The 22,381-nt window shown below is 35.5% G+C and overlaps 1 protein-coding gene across 4 annotated transcripts in view; it reads left to right on the forward strand.

The window, feature by feature from the left end:
- Positions 1-22,381, forward strand: part of LOC141508692 (protein argonaute-3) — a 96,359-nt gene that overhangs the window by 62,941 nt on the left and 11,037 nt on the right. For all 4 annotated transcript variants that reach the window (XM_074217525.1, XM_074217526.1, XM_074217527.1 and 1 more), the window contains 11 exons: positions 1,486-1,573; positions 1,725-1,872; positions 2,668-2,787; positions 8,499-8,621; positions 8,954-9,087; positions 10,149-10,333; positions 10,959-11,118; positions 13,183-13,273; positions 17,080-17,274; positions 18,054-18,188; positions 19,781-19,882. In XM_074217525.1, coding sequence (XP_074073626.1) covers positions 1,486-1,573; positions 1,725-1,872; positions 2,668-2,787; positions 8,499-8,621; positions 8,954-9,087; positions 10,149-10,333; positions 10,959-11,118; positions 13,183-13,273; positions 17,080-17,274; positions 18,054-18,188; positions 19,781-19,882 — 1,481 coding nt within the window. The remainder of the gene's footprint in view (positions 1-1,485; positions 1,574-1,724; positions 1,873-2,667; positions 2,788-8,498; positions 8,622-8,953; positions 9,088-10,148; positions 10,334-10,958; positions 11,119-13,182; positions 13,274-17,079; positions 17,275-18,053; positions 18,189-19,780; positions 19,883-22,381) is intronic.

A 22,381-nucleotide genomic window follows, 5' to 3' on the forward strand; every position in this document is an offset into this window, starting at 1 on the left:
TTGGTTGGGTGGAGGTGGTGGGGAGGGGAACTGGGCACCAAAACATATAGCCACATTTTAAAACCTCAGCATTTTATACCCTTTTGACAATGATCTGAATATTTAGCTTTTGTTGGGAAAGTTTGGGAAAGTGGGGGTTGGTGACTGGCTGACAGTATTTTTCCCAAATAATGGATTTAAGTACTTCTCATTGACAGGTTGAGTTTTTCTTCCTGATGTCAGGAAGACAGTTTTAAAGAGATAATGAAAAGATGATCTGTTTATATACCAACAAAAGAAAGTCAAACAAACTTGAAATTTCAATCTTCAATGCTACACACTTTAAATGGAAAAATGTACTTCATTTTCAATTTGTTTTCAGAAAAGAACTCTGATGATAGGCATATTTGGTACAAAGTGTACCGTGTATGAAGTAGAAGCACAAATTGTGCTTTTCCATGACATTAATTTGCTTCCAGTTGAATTTTTTTTGTCTTTATATTAAGAACATTGGTTAATTCAGCCAACTTTCAGAGTTGTACAGAAGAAATCTTGAGGAAAATTTGTTTTTATGATGTAATAAAAATAGTATTTGCCATAAGAGTTTGAAACTTAGGATATTTGCAGAGCTTTATTAATGAAAATTACTTTCCAATCAATCACAGTTTATTCAAATGCTTCAGACAACTGTGCAATTCTTTTTGCAGTTGTATCATTTGAAATATTTTACTCACTTAACAATTTGCTATACAGTACACACACTACCATATTTATTTTCTTAGCCTTTATTATTCTACAGAAAAATAATCTTGATTGATCTAAATTTTTGTAATGTTCACCTCAGGGAGTTTCCAGTAAATTTTTCTGTCGTTAACAATTTTTCTAATATGCCTGCAAGAAGAATATCACCAAAGAAGTATTAGAAAGCAAAATCTTTTAGGAAGTCTAAGAAGCATTTAGGTTGTTCTACTACTGCAATAGGCAAGAAGAAGAAACTCTTTAGTTGTGTACAGAGAGCCTGTTCAATAAATTGCCCAATAAATTTGTCAAAAGAGTTTCCATCCACTGGTTCATGGAGTTCTGTTCTCTAGTCAGTACATTATTAAATCAGGTTTATCAAATATTCTATATTTTCAAGGAGTAGAACTAGTCATCTTGATATTTATACTCACAGTTTCCTCCTGAGCACCTGCATTTTATGACCAATAGGCATTTGTTTATAGTAACGTTTCCCCCATTACTCATAAAAGTTACTAAATTTATAATAGTGTCATGGTTTCAGTATCGAGCCTTTGGAGGGGACTGCATTGGTTATGAGGAGAATTAGGAACTTGTTGACAAATAGTATTGCACTGCTACTTAAATCTCTAAACATTTTTATTTATTTAGAAGTGATTCAGCTCTTTTGGTAATAGACAGGCTTTTCAATTGTGTTTTTCCATGTTCAATTGCAGTTGTATTTTACATGCAATAGTTTGTAACAACAGTTTTTGTTGTTGGGTGTAGGTCTGAAGGTTGAAGTCACTCATTGTGGAACAATGAGGCGGAAATATCGTGTTTGTAATGTAACGAGGAGACCTGCCAGTCATCAAACGTAAGAGAAGCTGGTATTTGTAAGTGCACAGACAATGTGTAGAAAATGTTCTAGCACTAAATAAATTGGGAGCTTTGCTCATTCATAATAGGTTGAAAATCAATGGTCTTACTTTTCATGATATTTCTAAACATCTTCCTCTGTTTTCCAGCTTTCCTTTACAGTTAGAAAATGGTCAAACAGTAGAAAGGACAGTAGCACAATATTTCAGAGAGAAGTACAACCTCCAGCTGAAGTATCCTCACCTTCCCTGTCTTCAAGTGGGACAGGAACAGAAGCATACTTACCTGCCTTTGGAAGTAATTAAAACTGCTTGTAATGGCTTTTAATTCATAACTGTGGGAACAGAAGCTTTTTTGGGGTTTGTTTTACTCAGTCATTTTTCAGTCATTCCTCTTTATGACACCAGTGGGGTTTTCTTGCAAAAGACATTGGAGTAGTTTTCATTTCCTTCTCTAGCTCATTTATCTGAAGAGGAAACTGAGGCAAACTAAGTCATGGCCACCCAGTTAGTAAGTTGCTGAGGCTGGTTTGAACAGCTTCCTGACTCCTGGCATAGCATTCTATCCACTGCAACATCCAATTGATCCTTGGAGTTGTAAGAACATGTAAATAGGCTTATAATGTACTTTATGATTCAAGTATCCCTAGTGTGTTCAATTATCTTTTCACAATTTTCCTTACTCTTTCTTCTGATAAATAAGCAAAGATATGAAGTGAATTCCTCAAACTACCCCTTTAAAAATGAGGAAAAAATCACTGGTGTTTTCAAAAGTTAAAGTAAAATTTGAGAAGGAAGGAATAAGCATAGTTGTCTCAGGCATTATGCTAAGCATTTAGCAAATATTGATTATGAAAAACAGTCCTGGAAGGTAGAGGCTCCATTTCACATGTGAGAAATCTATCTGAGATCAGATTTGAACTCAAGTCTTCCTTATTCCAGACCTATGCACTGCACCACCTTGCTACTTCAGTAGAGGTTTATGGAAATAGACTCATCATCAAATTATGTCAGGAATGGGTTTTTGGTGGGGGGGAGCTGGGCAGCTGGGTGCAAGCAACATCTGGAACATAATCTTTATTCCCATTTGTAGGTCTGTAATATCGTGGCAGGACAACGGTGCATTAAGAAGCTGACCGACAATCAGACATCCACCATGATCAAGGCAACTGCAAGATCTGCTCCTGATAGACAAGAAGAAATTAGCAGATTGGTTAGTTTTTTGTTAATCCTTTAAAAGTTGAGAAAAGTCTCAGCAAGTAATAAATGAAGTCTCTTATTCCTCAGTGCAAGTTCCAATAAAGTTTTTCAGTTTGTGTTCTTCCTTCACCACACTTTCCCAATTGCTTCTGTACAGCTTTTCCTTTTGCCTTTAAGAGGACTAGAATCCAACCTCCATGTCAACTTGAGAAACTATTAAGAAAACAATTTTTTTTATTTATTTTTTTTAGGTTTTTGCAAGGCAATGGAGTTTAAGTGGCTTGCCCAAGGCCACACAGTTAGGTAATTATTATTAAGTGTCTGAGGCTAGATTTGAACTCAGGTATTCCTGACTCCAGGGTCGGTGCTCTATCCACTGCTCCACCTAGCCACCCCTAAGAAAACATTTATTAAGCTGCTTCTATGGCTTGTGATGAGAATATTGCAACAAAAATGAAATGGTCCATGCTTTCAAAGAACTTGCGTCTTCAAGAACACAATTTATACAAAATAAGTTCTGAGTGGAAGGGCAGGTCGCAGGGAGGAATAGAATGATAGTACATTGGTTGAGCCACAAAGGAAACAAGGTGTTCTTCAGAATGGGAAATGTACATTCATACATTAGAGAGTCTTTTCAGTGGCACTGAAATATGGAAGGTGACATGTTGTTTCAGAAGAACATCAAATAGGCCACTTTGACTGAACCATAGGATATGTGAAAGAGACTAAAATGTCATAGGCCTGAACTTAAATGTGTTTGACCTGGTTTATGATTATTGAATAAGTAAATTAATTTTGATAGAATTGGTGTTATTGGCTTGACCCTTCCATGAGCAACTGATATTTCTCCACTTTTTAAATTTGTTTTGTAATTGTATTCCTGTAGTTTCTGGCTTTATCTTTTCAGGTTAAATTTAATTTAATCTATGTTTTGATGATCCTTTATTGACTATGATGTTTTTTGAATTGTGATTTGTAAAGGGTACATTTAATATTTCTGCTTTTCTGCATTTATTTGTGAGGTTTTTATGCAGCTACTATATTTATAAAACCGAGAAAAGGATATATTTCTTTCTATTCTACTCAATCTTCTCCAGAATTTTCTAACATATATTCATCTCCTTAACTTTTTAATAAAATTTTTACAAGGCAATGAGGTTAAGTGACTTCTCCAAGGTCCCCCAGCTAAGTAAGTATTAAGTGTCTGAGGTTGGTTTTTAACTCAGGTCCTCCTGACTCCAATGTAGTGCTAACTGCCCCCTTAACTTCTTTTTTAATTATTCTGTGGTTAGATTTATCTCATTCTTCTAAGAGGGAAATGTTGAAGTCTCCCATTAGTATAGTTTTGGTTTTTCTTTCTGTAATTCATTTAACTTTTCCTTTAAGACTTCAGAAGCAATGCTATTTTAGAATATACATATACAAACACATACATATACATATTTACACAGACCTCTCTATATGTATATCTATATACATATGTGTGTATAGATATATATGATGAGATATATATGATTGATTTGCATTGTTTTTGGAACCTTTTAACCGAATGTAGTTTCCCTGATTAGGTCTGTTTTTGCATTTGCTTTTTCTGAAATCATGATTGCTACTTCTGCCTTTATTCTTTTGACCTTAACTGAAGTATTATGGATTCTGCTCCAGGCTTTTATTTTCACTCTGTATGTATCTTTCTATTTCAAGTGTGTTTCTTGTAAATTCATCATATTATTCTGGTTTCTAATTTATTGTTATTCATCTCTATTTTTGTGGGTGAATTCATTACATTCACTTATTTTCCTCTATCCTATTTTTTTCTGTTTCTGCTTCTTGGTCCATTTTACTCTGTCTCTTCCCCAAGAATTTGTTTTGCTTCTGGTATTACCTCCCTTAATTCACTCTTCCCTCGCTTTTGTCTCCCTTTCACTCCTACTTCCCTGCTGGGTAAATTAGTTTCATACCTAATTGAGGTTCTGTGTGTGTGTGTTTCTTCCCTCTTTGAACCAATTAGAGTGAAGTTCAAGTGTTGTCCACCACCCCCACCCTATTTCCTCCTGTACTGTAAAAACTCTTCCTTGAGTGAGATAATTTTTCTCCATTTTTGTCTCCCCCCCCTTCTCTGAGCATATGCATCTTTCTCATCCCCTCATTTTTTTTGGTAAATAGTCCTTAAAGAATTGATGCACACCTGTGCCCTCTATGTAGACTCCTTCTAACTACTCTAACAATGATAATGTTCTTAGGAATTACATGTATCATCTTCCTATTTAAGCTCATAAACAGTTTCACCTGATTTTTCTTTAAAAATTTGCCTTTTTTTATACTTCTTTTGAGTCTTGTGTTTGAATGTTAGATTTTTTCCATTCAGCTCTGGTCTTTTCATCAAAATTGCTTGAAAATCCTCTTTCATTAAATGTCCATATTATCATTATACTCATTTTTTTCTGAGTAGATTATTATTAGGTGTAGTCCTAGCTCCTTTGATTTCTGGAATATTATATTCCAAGCCCTCCACTTTTGAAAACTGGAAGCTGCTAAATCTTATGTCATCCTGATTGTAGTTTCATGGTATCTGAATGGTTTCTTTCTGACTGCTTTTGTAATTTTTTCTCCTGGAAGCTTGTTTTTTGAGGTGTCTTTGAGGAGGTGATTAGTAGATTCTTTAATTTTCTATAATTTTACTTAATAATTTGATAGATGATGGCTTTTTTGTTTTTATTGTCTTTCATGTAGTTCAATAATTATTTTTTTTTGCAAGGTAATGGGCTTAAGTGACTTGCTCCACACAACTAGGTACTGTCGGATTTGAACTCAAGGTCCTCCTGACTCCAGGGCCAGTACTCTATCTACTGGGCCACCTAGCTGCCCTCAATATTTCTTAAATTATCTCTCAATATATTTTCTAGTTCAGTTGTTTTCCTAATCTTATATTTCACAGTTGCTTCTTTTTTTGAATTTGAATTCTGTCTCTTGATGTCTCACTTTCTCAGTTCTATTTTTTAAGGATTGATTTTTCTTCAGTAAAACTGGTATGTTTTTCCATTCGGCCATTTCTGTTTATCTCATTTACCATTTTGCTGTTATGCTTTTTAAAAGTATTATTTTCTTCAGTATCTTTGTGCCTCTTTTACTAAATCATTATTTTACTAAATTATATTACTAAACTTTCCCCAAGTTTTCCTCTGCTATTCTTTTCTCTTTAGTGCTTTCAGGAACTCTTGTTGGGCTTGTTTTTAATTTGCTGTTTAGTTTTGCTTTTAAACTGTTTTTATGTTTTCTTCTGGGTGTGTTTTCCTTGTCACTATTATAGATGTTTATTTTTTTGTTGTTGATTTCTCATTTTTGGGAGGCACTGTTCCATGGTGCTATTTTCACAGTGCATTCTGGGAATTTGGAAATTTCTGGTGCTTTTAAAGGTGATAAGATCTGAGGAGGGATGTGATCTGAGCTCTGGTCTTTACCGAAGCCTCAAGAACTAGTATTCTACTCCACCCTGGAACTGGGTCCCAGAAGTACATTTAGGTAGGGTTTTACAGTCTGTTGTCACATCACATGCACTCCAAGGTAATCCTTTTCTCAGTGTCACAGACCTTTCCTGCCAATCTTGTAAGTTGTCTTGGAATGGAAAAATATATCATTTGACTTTTTTATTGACTCTGCTTCTCTAGAATTTGTTTTGACAGATTATTTTAAAATTGTATGGTGGGGAATATTGGTAGTTCAGCTGGGTTGCTTCTTCTATGCTGCCATCTTGTTTCTGCCTTCTGTAAATATTTGTAAATATTAAAGACATTTGGGAACCTTTTGAGAAAAAGAATATCAAAGTCAAGGTCAAACTTCTGCTTTAGAAATTTTATTTAGCTTTGGGATTAGCAAAGGGAGACTATAGAAATAGGGAGACAGATGTTGATGAGGCCTGAACTGGGGGAGAGAAAAGGTAGGTAGAAGAAACACTGTAGAGATATAGACCATAGAACCTGGCAACTGAATATGGAGAATGAGGAAAAGGAAGAAATGAGTGTGTTGGGGTTGCAAAACTGGGTGATTAGAAGAATAATGAATAGTACCTTCAATAGAAATACTATGTTTTTTAGATCTTGGTAATGAAAAAGAATATGGTATAAGTGAAAGAGATGAGTTCTGTCAGACTCTAACCATCCCATTAGACATTGAGAGTTGGTCTCATTTTTTTAGTTGTGTATTATTGCTATTAAAACCTGAAAAAATATCAAAAAAAGAGAACTAATATTTTCATGATAATGTCTTAACACTTCTTAGCACTTTACAAAATAATCATAGCATTTGATGGTATCTTTATTCTTCTGTCAAATTGTTCTCAAAATGGAACAAATCTGCCTGTTTTTCCATACCCTTGCAATTATTGAATTTAGTCTTTTTTTATTTTATCTATATGAATCCTTCAGAATTGTTTTAATTTATATCTCATAATTAGTGAGATTGAATATGTTTTCAAATCTTTAAACATTTTGTATTTTTATAGTAAATCCATATATTTTGGCCATCTGTTATTATATTATAAAACTTTTAAAAAGTTTCTTGATCCATTTTTTGTCTTAACTTTTTTTTTTAGTTTTTGCAAGGCAATGAGGTTCAGTGGCTTGCCCAAGGTCACAAAGCTAGGTAATTATTAATTGTCTGAGGCCGGATTTGAACTTAGGTACTCCTGACTCCAGGACCAGTGCTATATCCACTGCGCAACCTAGCTGCCCCTTGTCTTAATTTTTTATGGGTCCTGTTTAGCAGAGATTTCCCAATCTTTGCTTTTATTACAGCTATATTTTGATGTACAGAAATTTCTCATTTTAATATTGCTAAATTATATCCACTTTTTATTAATTCCATCTCTATGTTGTATATAAATAGAAAATCCCTTCCCCACAATCAAGATACATAATTCCATTTTTTTCATCTTTTAAAATTTTTTCATATTTTTAAATCTTTCATCTAGTTGCTGAATAGTTTTCCCAAGTACTGGGTTTGTCAAGTCAGTCTAATTTTCCCAATTTTATTTTTTTCTTTATAATGAGAGCAGTTCTAAAACATGAAATTTATTTTGAAGAACACTTAATATTATTACAACAATGGTACAGGTATAAAAGGTCCAGTTTCACATTGGATTATAATTTTCATATCTTTGATTTTCTATGATTGTAGTAAAATTTAATGTCAGTGGGGGCAGCTAGGTGGCACAGTGGATAGAGCACCAGCCCTGGAGTCAGGAGTACCTAAGTTCAAATCCGGCCTCAGACACTTAATAATTAACCTAGCTGTGTGGCCTTGGGCAAGCCACTTAACTCCATTTGCCTTGCAAAAAAAAACAAACATAAAAAAACAAACATAAAATTTAATGTCAGTAAATGTCATTATGTAGAAGTCTGTGCATAAAGTGGAAATTGGACCCAGGAAGTCATTAAAGAACTGATGGTATGTAACCAATTGTTTGTTGACCATTTTTCAGATACATCTTTTTGGAGATATATCCTTCAATTTAGTAAGAAAAGAAATATTATGAAAATTTAGTGGCCATATTTGGTGGGTAAATACATCATTGGAATTTTGATCAGTATTGCTATCTCATAAAATTTGTTTCCATTAGCAAAACAACCCTTAAAGACATGGGCTTAACATATTGAAAAATAACTAGTTTCTAAATGACAAGTCACTGAATTCATCTTTTCCTAACAATTGCTTTTCTCCTGTCTTTAGGTGAGAAGTGCAAATTATGATGCTGACCCATTTGTTCAGGAGTTTCAATTTAAAGTTCGGGATGAAATGGCCCGTGTGACAGGACGTGTACTCCCTGCTCCTATGCTGCAATATGGAGGACGGGTAAAAGCCCTCCCACATATTTCATTTTTCAAGAGTGGAACAGGATAGCTGAGCTGGGCTGACATTTTAAATCTTTTTCCAGCTCTTCTTTGTTTAAATGAAAGGTTATTTAAAAAATTAATTGCTTTCATTTAGATTGTTTTGCTATGAATCTGTTTTCTATTTAGAGTCAGAATGTGAGCTAAAAAGAGAAGGCAGTCATTTCTTGGCATAAGATGAAAGTTTGTTTTTATCCATTGGTACATTCATTTAGATAGCTTATAGGTGTGCTTACTACCCTTTCACTTATGTACAACTTCAAATTGTCTTGTTTGTTTCTTTTTTTAATTTAGAATAGAACAGTAGCAACTCCAAGCCATGGAGTATGGGACATGCGAGGGAAACAGTTCCACACAGGTGTCGAGATCAAAATGTGGGCTATAGCTTGTTTTGCAACTCAGAGACAGTGCCGAGAAGAAATATTAAAGTAAGACAACATGTTACTTTCTTAAATCCTTTTAGTCTTAATTTGATTTTAAAATCGCTAGCTACATTTATTTACCAGTTTGGTTTTGTTCTCTGAATACTGAATACACTTGATTACTGTGTATAGCAATCTGATTGCTCTTTTGAAATGAGTTATAATCTATCAGTCTTGATCAGTAGGTCTTAAAAACTTAAATGGTCTATATCTAAAAGATTTCTTGCCTAACTAGTATCAACTGATTTGGTGAGAAAACACCTCCAATTTAATCTCAGTATTTTCAGTGAATTTTTATTGTGGCTTTCTCTATATATCCTGACTTAAAGAGAAATCTTAACTTATTTCATTGTTTAATTGACATTCAAATTCACCCTTCTCCTATTTGTCAAAATTATTTTTTTTCTTCTTTGATAAATCAGCAATAAGGTTTGGAGTATTTTTTTAAAATCTTTTTTCTGTTATCTGGTCATTGTTATTGACCCATGTTTAAGGAGGGACAAGGTCCTTAACTTGAGTGGGCCTTTTTTCATTTAGGTCCTAATGATTTAAACTTCCTAAGAATACACATTTATTTTTAAGCTAAACATTTAATTCTGTTTCCTATCTGGGCTTTCTCATAATTTTTCAAAATGATTTAAAGTACATCTTATCAATGTATACCATGGAAACAAGTAAAGACTAACAGACTGCCTTCTGTGGGGGGTTGGGGGGAAGGAAGCAAGATTAGAGGAAAAAATTGTAAAATTCAAAATAAATAAAATCTTTCTTTTAAAAAAGAAGTACATCTTAGCCCATTGAGCTTAGAAAATAATAAATATGAAAAAAAATGCAAATAAAATGGAAATGAAAAAATATTACTTTTTCCTACTATTACACAATTCTTTATTCCTTTAAAGCCAAGATTTTTGGCAGTTATCTTCATTTTCAAATATTTTACCCATTCTAATTTTCTTATCGAATGCATGGTGCTCTTAATTCATTTTACTCACTCATCATCTTATGCATTGTACTCTTACATGTTGTTTCTAGAGAAAGGTAATATATTCAAAGGTTCTTCTCTGCAGGGGTTTCACAGACCAGCTTCGTAAGATTTCCAAGGATGCAGGGATGCCCATCCAGGGCCAGCCTTGTTTCTGCAAATACGCACAGGGTGCAGACAGCGTGGAGCCCATGTTCCGGCACCTCAAGAACACCTACTCAGGACTACAGCTCATCATTGTAATCCTGCCTGGGAAGACACCTGTGTATGGTAAGAAGTTAATTTAATTAATGCTGTGTTTTTATTCAATTACATTATTATATTATTTCACCTGGCCTCTCCATTACCTCTCCAATCTCTTTACACGTTGCCGTGCACTCTGGTTCAGGGATGCTGGCCTCCTTGCCACTCCACTTCATAAGACAGCTTAGTCTCCTGACTGTTGTCACTGTCCATCCACCATCCATGGAGTTCTTTCCATCCTCTTCTCTGCCTCCTGACTTCCTTCAAGCCCCCTTCCCAAGGAAGCTTTGTCTAACTAAACCCTCTCTTCATTATTTCCATTTCTCCTGTCTATAGCTTGTGTGTTCATTGCATGTTACCTCCCCTGTTAGGTTGGCACCAGGAACTGCCTTCTGTCTTTCTTTGTATCCCAGCCCTTAGCCCAGTGCTTGGCAAATAGTGGGTTCTTAATAAACTTTGACTGATGGATTTTCAGATTTTTTTTTCATCAAATATAACTAAGTGCTAAAGACAGCCCTCAAATCAATCTGTCTCATGTTTTAGTTTAAACAAGTCAAATTGTGATGTTATAATAGTATATAGCCAGCTTGATTTTGAGATTATGCTTTTTTTATTTCTTTTTCCTAATGAAATCTCTGTATTTGTTCTTCAGCGGAAGTGAAGCGAGTAGGAGACACACTTTTGGGGATGGCTACTCAGTGTGTTCAAGTGAAGAATGTTATAAAAACATCTCCTCAAACCCTCTCAAACCTGTGCCTAAAGATTAATGTTAAACTAGGAGGAATCAATAATATACTTGTACCTCATCAAAGGTAAGAAAATCTCATAATAAATATAATTCTATAAGTGACCCCAATTGGCTTTGCATTGCCATAACCTATCAAAGATGATTCTAGGAGAAAGAAAGAACATTTAGTTCTATAAGTATTCCTACTAATACAGGAATTCATTTATCCATTGTAATGTTTAAGGTTTTATCAAATAGTTTTTATCAAAATCCTTATGAAATTTTGATTTGTGAAAATCAAATAAGAACCTTTGCATCTTACATCAATTAATAAATTATTGGGAAAATTAGTTGTATTGTACTTTGTTAGGAAGGATAAGTAGTTGTCATCCTCAAAAACCATTTTTCAAGTAATACAGTCCACATGTTCTAGTTGTGTGAAAGAGAAAGGCATAGCCACAGTGCTTTGTATTCTAGAAGTATGCAATTTAAATCCAGTGTTTTCAGGAGGCAGAATGAGATAGTGGAAAAGCTGAATTTGGAGTCAGGAGACCTTGTTCATGTGGATATTGTAGCTTTTTAACTTGGGCTAAACATTTATCAGTCTACTATTATGTATTTGTTTAAAAGGTGGATAATGACCTACTTCATGGGATGAAACATAAACATAGAGCATTATAGAAATATGAGGGGATTTTAAAATAGTCATTGTTTTAAACTTCATAGAGAAAAGAGGGGAAAACATCACCATCACATATTTTGTACTCTTGGGAAAAAAGTATCAAGGTAAAAACTTAATCCTGAAATGATTTTCTAAATTCATTGCTATCTCTACTATTAACCTGGTAAGATACCAGCCCTACCTGTATGGAGCTTAGAATCTGTTAGGGAATTTAATGTATGTATAAGTAACTTGCTAAAGTATTTTTTTAAGATATCTGAATTGAAATCATTGCTGATTCTGGCAGGCAGGTCATAGGTAAGACATAAATAAGAAAGGCTTCATTGGAAAAGGTGTTACTGTTCAAGTTGAGTTAAAAGTACAGGGCATTACATTAATAGACATTCCAGTCAAAAGGAACAGAATGAAAGCATGGAACCTAGAAAACATAAGACAGGTACAGAGAATTATCTCTCAACAAGCACATCTTTGTCATTCTTTAATCATTTTTAGTTGTGTCTGACTCTCAGTGACCTCATTTAGGATTTTCTTGACAAAGACACTGAACTGGTTTGCCATTTTTTTTCTCTGACTCATTTTACAGATATGGAAACTTTGACTAAATGACTTTCACAGAATCACACAGCTAGTAAGTTGTCAGATTTGGACTCAGGAGGAAGAATCTTCCTGACTGCAGACCAGTACTCTACCCACTGTGTCACTTAGATGGCTCAAACATTTCTTACATGCCTTCTATGTGCCAGGTTCTGTGGTTGATGTTGGAGATACAAAAACAGAAAAGGAAAGCATTCTATCAGAGCATACATGTGTGTGCATATGCATGTATATATGTATGTGAATATTTATGTATATGAATGTGAAACAGAATAAATCCTTAGTCCTTAGTTTCAGAATAACTAAAGAGAATCTGGGGCAGGGAAGGAGAAGAGTGGAATAAATATATACTAGACTAAAAACCAGAAGATGTGGCTTCTTGTTCTAGCTACTTAGTATTATCCTAGCTATGTGATACTAGACAAATCACTCTTCTTTGGGCAACAGTTTCCTCAAATGTAAAGAGAGGAATTTGGGTTAGGTGCTTTGTAGCATTTCTTTTCATGAACTTGAAGATCACATTACAAAATGTCATAAATAATGAAAATATAAAAAGTCAAAAGATATTTAGATAAATTGGAAGATCTTAATCTGTAAAAAATTATTTAAGGATAGTTGGCAAGATTTGATATAATTTCCAAGTCTTCTTATTACCACTCATTATTACCATTGTCAGAACACTCAGGATTATTGATTTGACTTAATGAAACAATTTAAAAATATTGCTATGGGATAGTGATAACAGGCTTGCCAAGCAAACTATTCATGGACTTTTCACAGATCTGTAACTGGCTTATCCATTACTAGTACCCTTGTGTGTGTCTATGTGCACACACATACACACTATTTGTTTGCTTATTTTTGATCTTTAAGACCTTCTGTGTTCCAACAACCAGTGATCTTTTTGGGAGCAGATGTCACTCATCCACCTGCTGGTGATGGGAAGAAACCTTCAATTGCTGCTGTGAGTTTCTCGTATTTAAATTTATTTATTCTAAATTTAAATATGCATATAATGTATGTAATACATATACTGCTTGAGTATGAAGCTGTGAATCTCCATTTCACACCCTGGGTTCAGTGAGTTTCTTTCTGCTTCTTATAAGTTTATCAACATCCTTAAAATATCATTAGATTAACTTAATAATTTCAGAAATTAACTTGGAGTACTCTATATCAACTCTGGTTTATCTCTATGGAGGCTTTAGATTTTCAGTTCATGTTTTTAAATTGTTTGACTACTGAAGGAAATTATCCTTTTACTGTTAAACAGCACCTTATACTTCAGTACTTGGTTGAATCCATGATCCTCCTCCATGTGGGCATTCAATTCAAGTATAAATCTCAACCCACCTATGCCCATTCATCCTATGTAGTTCATGTCAATATCTTTCTGTAAATTAACTTCCTAGATGAGATATATTCAATTTGCTAGAAGTCTTCCTCCTTTCATGGTATGTCTGTTTTTTTGTGTTTTTTATGGGTTTTTTTGTTTTTTTAGATTTTTCAAGGCAATGGGGGTTAAGTGGCCTGCCTAAGGCCATATGGCTAGGTAATTATTAAGTATCTGAGGCCGGATTTGAACTCAGGTACTCCTGACTCCAAGGCCAGTGCTCTTATCCACTGTGCCACCTAGCCGCCCCTATATGTCTGTTTTAACTCACAAGAATAACCTATGCCATAAATGAACCATGTCTTCCTTTCTACATTTTGGCCCTTCGTCTGTTATAACTCACTCTAGTACACTTGTTTTTCTCATCATGTATTCCTTGATGTCTTTAACTTCTCATGTGCAAATAATATGCTTCTACCTGCTTGTACCTACCATTTGCCTTTCCATTGTTCTGTAGGTTACCTGCATTTGTAATTCTTCTGTGATCATGGTGTTCCTTGTCTCCAGCTATATAGCATCACAAGAAGAACATTGGTATTCAAAATTTAGGATTTTAAAACATTGAGCATTAAAAATGATAAATCATTTTCTAAATGTCCTCCTCCCTATACCATTTTAGGCCTGATTCACTATCCATCTATAGTAGCCTGTCCAAGATGAATATATTAATGAATTATTAACTATCTGCAGAATCTTAATAGGAAATACCTTTTCTATTTTGACTTTGCCCAGGACAGCTTCGTGATTCTGGCAAAAACCTTTGGTGAACATGTATCCCAATTTGATGCCTTGCTTGATATTGATGATCAACAATCATTGAATGTTAGCTCTGTGGCTATATTTGGCATGAAATCTTGTTGTTAACATACATGTGAGCAATAAATTGGAAAACACCATTAAGACTTGGTCCTTGGAGTCAGGGAGTTCAAATCCAGTCTCAGACACTTGATTCTTACTAGCTGTGTAACCATGGGCAAGTCACTTAACCCTGATTGCCTCGCATCCAGGACCATCTCCAGTCATCCTGATTTATATCTGGTCACTGGACCCAGATGGCCCTGAAGGAGAAAGTAAGACTGGTGACTTAGCACAGCCCCCCCTCACTCATACCCAACTCATGGGTTTATCATAACTTTATCTCCCTTAATGTTGTGGTCTCCTTCGAGAATGAATAACATCATTATGGCATAGTTCATTCTTGTGTCATGAATATATATGTATACATCGTGAGATATTGGTGATTACCCATTTAGTTTATATTAAGTTTTGAGTCTCTGAGTTAAAAAATTTTGTGGACTTTAAGGAAGCAATGTCTTTTCATATAAAATTCGTGCCTATTAAATAACCATTGTCATTTCTTTACAAATCAAGATGGATTTATAAAAGGAAATTTCTGATATCTTCAAAATTAAAGTTCAGTCATTATCCTCTATCATCTTTGAAGTACATTGGTTGTTTGTTTTGTAAATGTAAAGGGAGGGGATTGTTTCATCAAGATTATGATAACTTTTAGAGAAGTGGAAGAAATTACTGGAGACAAAACTAGTTGGGCTGACTCAACAGGAAAAAAAAGATTTTCTACAGCAAAAAGCAGCGCTTCCCCAATAAAAAGCAAAGTGATAATAAAGGGAGTGAACCTTTGACCTAAATAAATGTCCTAATAGCCAGAATCTGGAACTCTGACACAATAGCAGGGATAATACTTATTCCTTTGTGAATAAATGAGCAAAAATTACCCAACGACCAGTTTGTGACTTAGAAAACACTCTTGTTTTGTTTTGTTTTTAGATTTTTGCAAGGCAAACGGGGTTAAGTGGCTTGCCCAAGGCCACACAGCTAGGCAATTATTAAGTGTCTGAGACTGGATTTGAACCCAGGTACTCCTGACTTCAGGGCCAGTGCTTTATCCACTACGCCACCTAGCCACCCCCAAAGTTGTAATTTCAATTTCTCATATTACACAGTTTGAAAATTTTTATTAAGAATGTGTTCTAGGGGTGGCTAGGTTGGCACAGTGGATAGAGCACTGGCCCTGAAGTCAGGAGTACCTGGGTTCAAATCCAGCCTCAGACACTTAATAATTACCTAGTTGTGTGGCCTTGGGCAAACCACTTAACCCTGTTTGCCTTACAAAAAAAAAAAAACCTAAAAGAAAAAAGAAATTACAACTTTGAAATAAGGCAATAATGTTTTTAGTCAAATTGGCAAAGATAATAAAATTCGTTGTTGGAGGATTGGAAAACAGACATGAAGCTGTGAATTGGTTCAATTTCTCTGAAAAGTATATTTAAGTTACTCTACAATAACTATAGAGTTGATCATAACTTTTAACCCAGTAATCATGTTTCTAATTAAGATTGTTCCTAAAGATGCTATTAGACTACTACAAGTATGTATATTTCTTTTAATTATGATGACAAAAACTGCATCTAGTGATTTGGGAATAGCAATGTTATAGAATATATATATTGTGCTGTAAATGACAAAGAATATAGCAAAACAGAAAACAATTGATTTTTCTTAACTTTTTCAGGAAGGTTGGGGGTTGGACATTTAGGGGAAATGACTATGGAAGTGATTCAGGACAAAGAAGATGGAATCTGGATAAATTAACTTCTGCTAGGGGATTGGAAGGGCAGGGCATGCAAAAATCTGATAAATTTATGGAATTGTATTGGGAGGGGTCCTCAGAGCAAAATAAATGACAAAAATTTGCCCCAAAGTGAAGCAGGCTTGCTTGGTATAAATTCTACCTTTAAAATGGCTTCAGATGAATGTTAGAAGACTACTTGCAAAGATATTAGAGAAGATCCTCATTCATCTATGAACTGGATAGATGAGATGGCTTTGAGGTTCTTTTCCAGTTCTGAAATTCTATGATTTTATATGAAGGTATTATTGTCCTTTTGCTAAACTTTTTCATTGAAAGTTAATGGTTTTATGTTTAATTGTATTATTTTTAACATCATTAAATTTATAAATTTTATCTTTTGAAGAAAAAACCTTCCAGAATGATGCTTCTGAAGCTAGTATGTTGAATGAATCTTGAGTCAATTATTAGTGACACATTGTCTCCTTTTTTCCTCATTTCCTTTCTCTTCCACTCATCTTCTCTATTTCGCAGTTTTTCTTTCTTCTCTTACTTAACTTAGGCTTCTTGGTGGTGCATGTCAAGTAATACTCCTCCATTGTTGGTGGCATGGGCTACAGAGGTTCAAAGTCTTTTGCCGCACAATAATTTGTAAGGTTAGATTTGGGCCTTAATTATATTCATTAGAAATTATCCAATAGTGCCAATTTATATAAGGAAGATAATAATTTGTAGGAATTTCACATGACTTTGGTAGTCATTATTCATTTTATGCATCTTTTTGTAGGTTGTAGGCAGTATGGATGCCCACCCAAGCAGGTACTGTGCCACAGTAAGAGTTCAAAGACCCCGACAGGAGATCATCCAAGACTTGGCCTCCATGGTCAGAGAACTTCTCATCCAGTTCTATAAATCAACTCGGTTTAAGCCCACTCGCATCATCTTTTATCGGGATGGTGTTTCTGAGGGCCAGTTTCGACAGGTAACTTACCCAGAAGTTGTTTTAGGGGTGAATCCAAAAATGGTGCCTATGTAATGAATTCTTACTCTGAAGAATGTAGAGTTGAGAGGTTATAAATTGTATTAAATTTTGATTTTTCAATGTCATTTATTTTCAGAATGACCAGTAGATAAGCTTTTGAATGGTTTTGAGAAGCAAATAATTTGATAGAGGGGATGCTGCTGTTCTTTGAAACCTTTCTTGATCATCCTGTTCCCCATTACACAATGCACAGTGCTTAGTTTTGTACCTCTTTAATGCATTTAGCATGTAATACGTATTTTTACATATTTTTGTCTTGGCCCCTTTACTAGATTGTACTCTTCAGAGGGGCAAGGATTGTTTCTTACTTAAACTGGTACTGCACAAAGTTGGCAGTCAGTGAAGAAACATTTAAGTAATTATTTATGTTCCAGGTATGGTGCTAAGCACAGGGAATACAAATACAGCCGGGGCGGGGGGGGGGGGGGGGGTGTCAGTATCCTCAAGGAGCTTACATTCTATGGGAGAAGAAAATCCATAAAGGAGCATTCTCAGGGTGGGGGGGAGGGGGGAGGAGTAGAGGGTAAGACTGGTGTACATCTTGAAAATGGGAAGGAGGGAGAAGATAGGAAAGCATGTTGGCAGAGTCTGAAGTACTATGTTGAATAAATATAATAAGCTAAATTGAAAAAGGGTAAGAGAAAATAAGGAACCTTAAGGATAAAAATTATTTTCAATGAAAGATATATAACAAGCCCCATTGAACTTCTATAACATAGGTATTATATTATGAACTGCTTGCAATTCGAGAAGCCTGCATCAGCTTGGAGAAGGACTACCAGCCTGGCATTACCTACATTGTGGTACAGAAACGCCACCACACACGACTGTTTTGTGCTGACAGAACAGAAAGGGTAATAATCTTGCATCTGGGATGGTATCATCAGTCAGGCATACATTGCACAGCAGATGATCATCAGTTTGATTACATGTTTGAGGGTGATCCTTTCCATGCCTTTGCAGACTGGTATATCTAGCACAAAGAGGGGGTACAGAAGCAGTAGGTTATAAGTGTTGACCATTAGAGATGAATGATCCTTCTTAGTTTCTAAACAACCTGAATTTCTATTAGAAATTAATTCTGTTTTAAGTTAGTATGAAAACATTACATATCTGTTTATAAACTGTTGATGTTCAAAATTTCAAAAGGATAGACCTAGCCTTTAGAGTGATCTACTCTCTAGCGGAAGCCAGGTTATAAAGCAGAAAATTAAAAGAGCTGGCTAGTCTGGTTCATGTGTGATATCATTCCATTTGCTGCAAATTAACTTTTATATCAAAACAATTAAATTAGGGAAGAGAAGCTTCTCAGGTGGAACAGTTGCCTTGTGCTGCTGCATAAGGGGGCATCTCAGTGGTCAGGTGGAATACTTGTGTGCAGAGCAAGAAGGAACAGGTCTACCAAGCTAGAAAATGGAGCTACTTGGAATAGAGAAAGATGCGGGAAGCAAAAGGTGAATGTCATGCTCTTAGCAGACTGTTAAAGCAGTAAGGAGTTGAGATAGTAAACTGTCTAAAAGCATAAATAAAAGAAGGCCAAAGGTCTTAAACAAATTAAACCAGAGTTAAATTAACTCAACAGCTATAACTGGAATGAATTTTGTTGTCTACATTTCGATGCTTATCTTTCATTTAGTTTTACTCTAATTGATATTCTAAATACTTTTACCTACTGCCTCCTACCATGTCATTTCTTCAAGAGTTCACAATGAACCAGCAGTAAAGTAAATTTCCTTCTGCCAGTGCAGCTCCCAAGGCAACTGCTCTACAGCATAGTTTCAGGGCCTTGCTTGAAGTGAGTGGTTAAGTGATTTCCCACAGTCATGGCCAATTTTGCGTCAAAGGCTAGATTTGAACACTTACATTCCTGACTCCAAAGTCAACTCTTTATTTACAATGCTACACTGCCTCTCCATTTTCACATATAATTAGGATAAATTGATCATTATGTTTCTGTATTTTAAGAGTTGAATGTTTTTAAGAGAAAACTTCAATGGAACTTCAATGGCTAGTTCATGTTAATCTATATAAAAATGGCAAAAAGTGATCTAGTCAGTATAGTTTAATGATAGCATCTGCTAATTTTCAACCCTTATTAAACCTAAGAGGAAAAAAATTGCCTCTGAAGTGATTAAGATCTAAACTGGAAAATACAGTGATGAGAAAAAAGATATGAGAATGTAGATTAGTAGAGTTGGTAATAAAATAATGTATTTTAAAATGTTTTCTATAATGCTCCATACTAAATAGAGTAACCCTGGGAATGAGGAAGCCTGGCTGAATTGATCCTTGGCACCTTATTGGCAGGAAGGCCAGAGAGAGGTAGATCTGGAAACAGAAGAACTCACATCGGCCTAGGCAGCAGATGTATTTTGTGGATTTATTTCCTTCTCTTATACATTCATGTTATTTATGTCTCATTTACATTTTAATGGGAAAAAAATAGGTTGGAAGAAGCGGAAACATCCCAGCTGGAACAACAGTAGATACAGATATTACCCACCCATATGAGTTTGATTTTTACCTCTGTAGTCATGCAGGAATACAGGTAAGCCTTTTGCATGCTGACATACACTTTCAGAAATCTTTTTCTTTTTTAAAATTTTTATTGGTCATTTAGTATATATTCAAACTACATTTAGTAGCTTTAGGTGAAATTCTCTTAAGTATCTTTTTCAGGAAATTGGTACAATTTCACATTTTACTCCAGGTGGATCTATTCACCTTTTTTAATCCATCTTTAGTATACAAAGTACAAGTAATATGAACAGAATTGAGGAATGATCCTTCCTGTCAACATCTGCCTTATAATGAGGGTTTTGGGGTTTTTTTTAGGGTTTTCTTTTTTCTTTTTTTTTTTGTTGTTTTTTTGCAAGGCAATGGTGTTAAGTGGCTTGCCCAAGACCACACAGCTAGGTAATTATTAAGTTTCTGAGGCTGGATTTGAACTCAGGTACTCCTGACTCCAGGGCCAGTGCTCTATCCACTGCGCCAACTAGCTGCCCATGCCTATAATGAGTTGAGGGAAGTAGAACATACTAATGTGTTATGGTACATACGACTAAAATGCAGAATTGTAAGAACATAATTAATACCAAAGGATTTGCAGCAGATTCCAGGAAAGAACAGATGTCAGGGATGTTGAAAAGAGACTTGGAGAGGGGTCCTGAAAGAGGTAGCTCTTATGACCTGAAAGGTGCAATTTCAAAATGGTGAAAAATGGGGTAGGAACATAGGCACCTCCAGGAGGAAAGTGCCAGAGAGAATGAAAAGGATATCAGCAGACACTGATTGAGCTCTTATTCTGAGCCAGGCCCTGTGTACCAGAACTGCCAGTGAAGGAAGACCAGACTAAAAACCTCTTCCGAAGTCATTGGAGTCATAACGGAACCTTCATTCTACCTCACTATTCACTGTCTAAGGCATTTATCACTTCTCTTCTGCATGTTTGCAATAGATTCCTCATTGTTCTCTACCTACAGGTTCTTCCTCTCTCTTGATGCTTCTGCTATACAGCTGCCAAATTTATACACCTATATTTATACATAACCTTAATATACCTAGGTCATGGTATTCTTTTGTTCAAGAAGCTTTCAGTGGCTCCTTATTGCCTCTTGAATAAAATGCAACTCAGCTGTATGGGAATTAAAGCCCCCTTTATGCCACAATTCCCACCTCACATCTCATACTGAATTTTGTCTTTCTCCCTCTCTTCAAGACATAGCTTCAACCCTACCTTCTGTACAAAACTTTTCCTCATCTTCCCCCCTTACTGCTTGTGTCTTCTCTCCCAAGATACCTTGCATTTCATTTCTTCATTTTTGTTCTATCTTCATCTGTATATGTGCTGGTTATATTGTCATCACTACATTGTCAGCTCTTTGCACCGGTGTTTATAAGTTGTCTTTGAATTTCTGGCATCTAGTATAGGAACTCACAGATACTCCATGGATTAGAATATTTTGTTCAGTTGTATCTGACTCTTTTTGCCAAGAAATTTCCAGATACTGGAGTGGATCACCATTTTCTTCTCCAGCTCATTTGAATGAGGAAGAAACTGAAGCAAACAATGAAGTGATTTGCCCAGGGTCACACAGCTAGTTAAGTGTCTCAGGAAGAGACAGTTTTCCTGAATCTAGACCCAGCACTCTATCCACTCTATCCACCTAATTGACAGTATATGGATAAGAAATTTTAATTGATATACAGTCTTGCCAAACTAACCTGCTTGCCTTTAACCCTTACCACACATCCCATCTCTAGCCTTTGCAGAGGCTATCTCCTTTGCCTGGAATGTTCTCCCTTTTCCCATCAGCTTCTTAGCATCCCCAGCTCCCTCCCAGCTCAGCTAAAGTGCTGCCTCCTGAGCCCTCGAGATATTAGTACTGCTGTACTCTCCTGCCAAGACTGCTTCATATATATGGTTTGAATTCACCTAAATGTGCACATCACTTCTTTATTTTTGTCTTCATAAAGCTGGGCCTTGCACAGTGCTTCAAACACTGTTGGGTCTTCATAAATGTTTGTTAAATTGAAAGCATGATATGACCACATGGACATAAGGAAAACTGTTCTGGCAGCAGTGGTTCATCAAAGGGAGAACAGAGAGGGATTCCAGGCAGCTTCTTGATTTTACAAGGAACTAGATCCCAGCAGGGTAAATGATTCATTCTCAATCACACAAAGTAAGAAGTGTAGCATTAGAGATGACCTGAAGAGGGGATAGAAAATGAAGGCAGAGGGGCAGCTAGGTGGTGCAGTGGATAGAGCACTGGTCCTGGAGTCAGGAGTACCTGGGTTCAAATCCGGCCTCAGACACTTAATAATGACCTAGCTGTGTGGCCTTGGGTAAGCCACTTAACCCCATTTGTCTTGCAAAAATCTAAAAAAAAAAAAAATGAAGGCAGAGAGGCTGAGACAGAGGGCAGGTACTAGGAAACTAATTATGGGAACAGGAAGGTGTAGATGACTTTAAAAGAGATTGGAAGATGGATGAATCAGTTTTTATTAATGTAGCAAACTATTTTTTAAAATGGGTTAAGTTTGT

Source organism: Macrotis lagotis, chromosome 1 (genome assembly GCF_037893015.1).
Source record: "Macrotis lagotis isolate mMagLag1 chromosome 1, bilby.v1.9.chrom.fasta, whole genome shotgun sequence".
Lineage (NCBI taxonomy): Eukaryota > Metazoa > Chordata > Mammalia > Peramelemorphia > Peramelidae > Macrotis > Macrotis lagotis.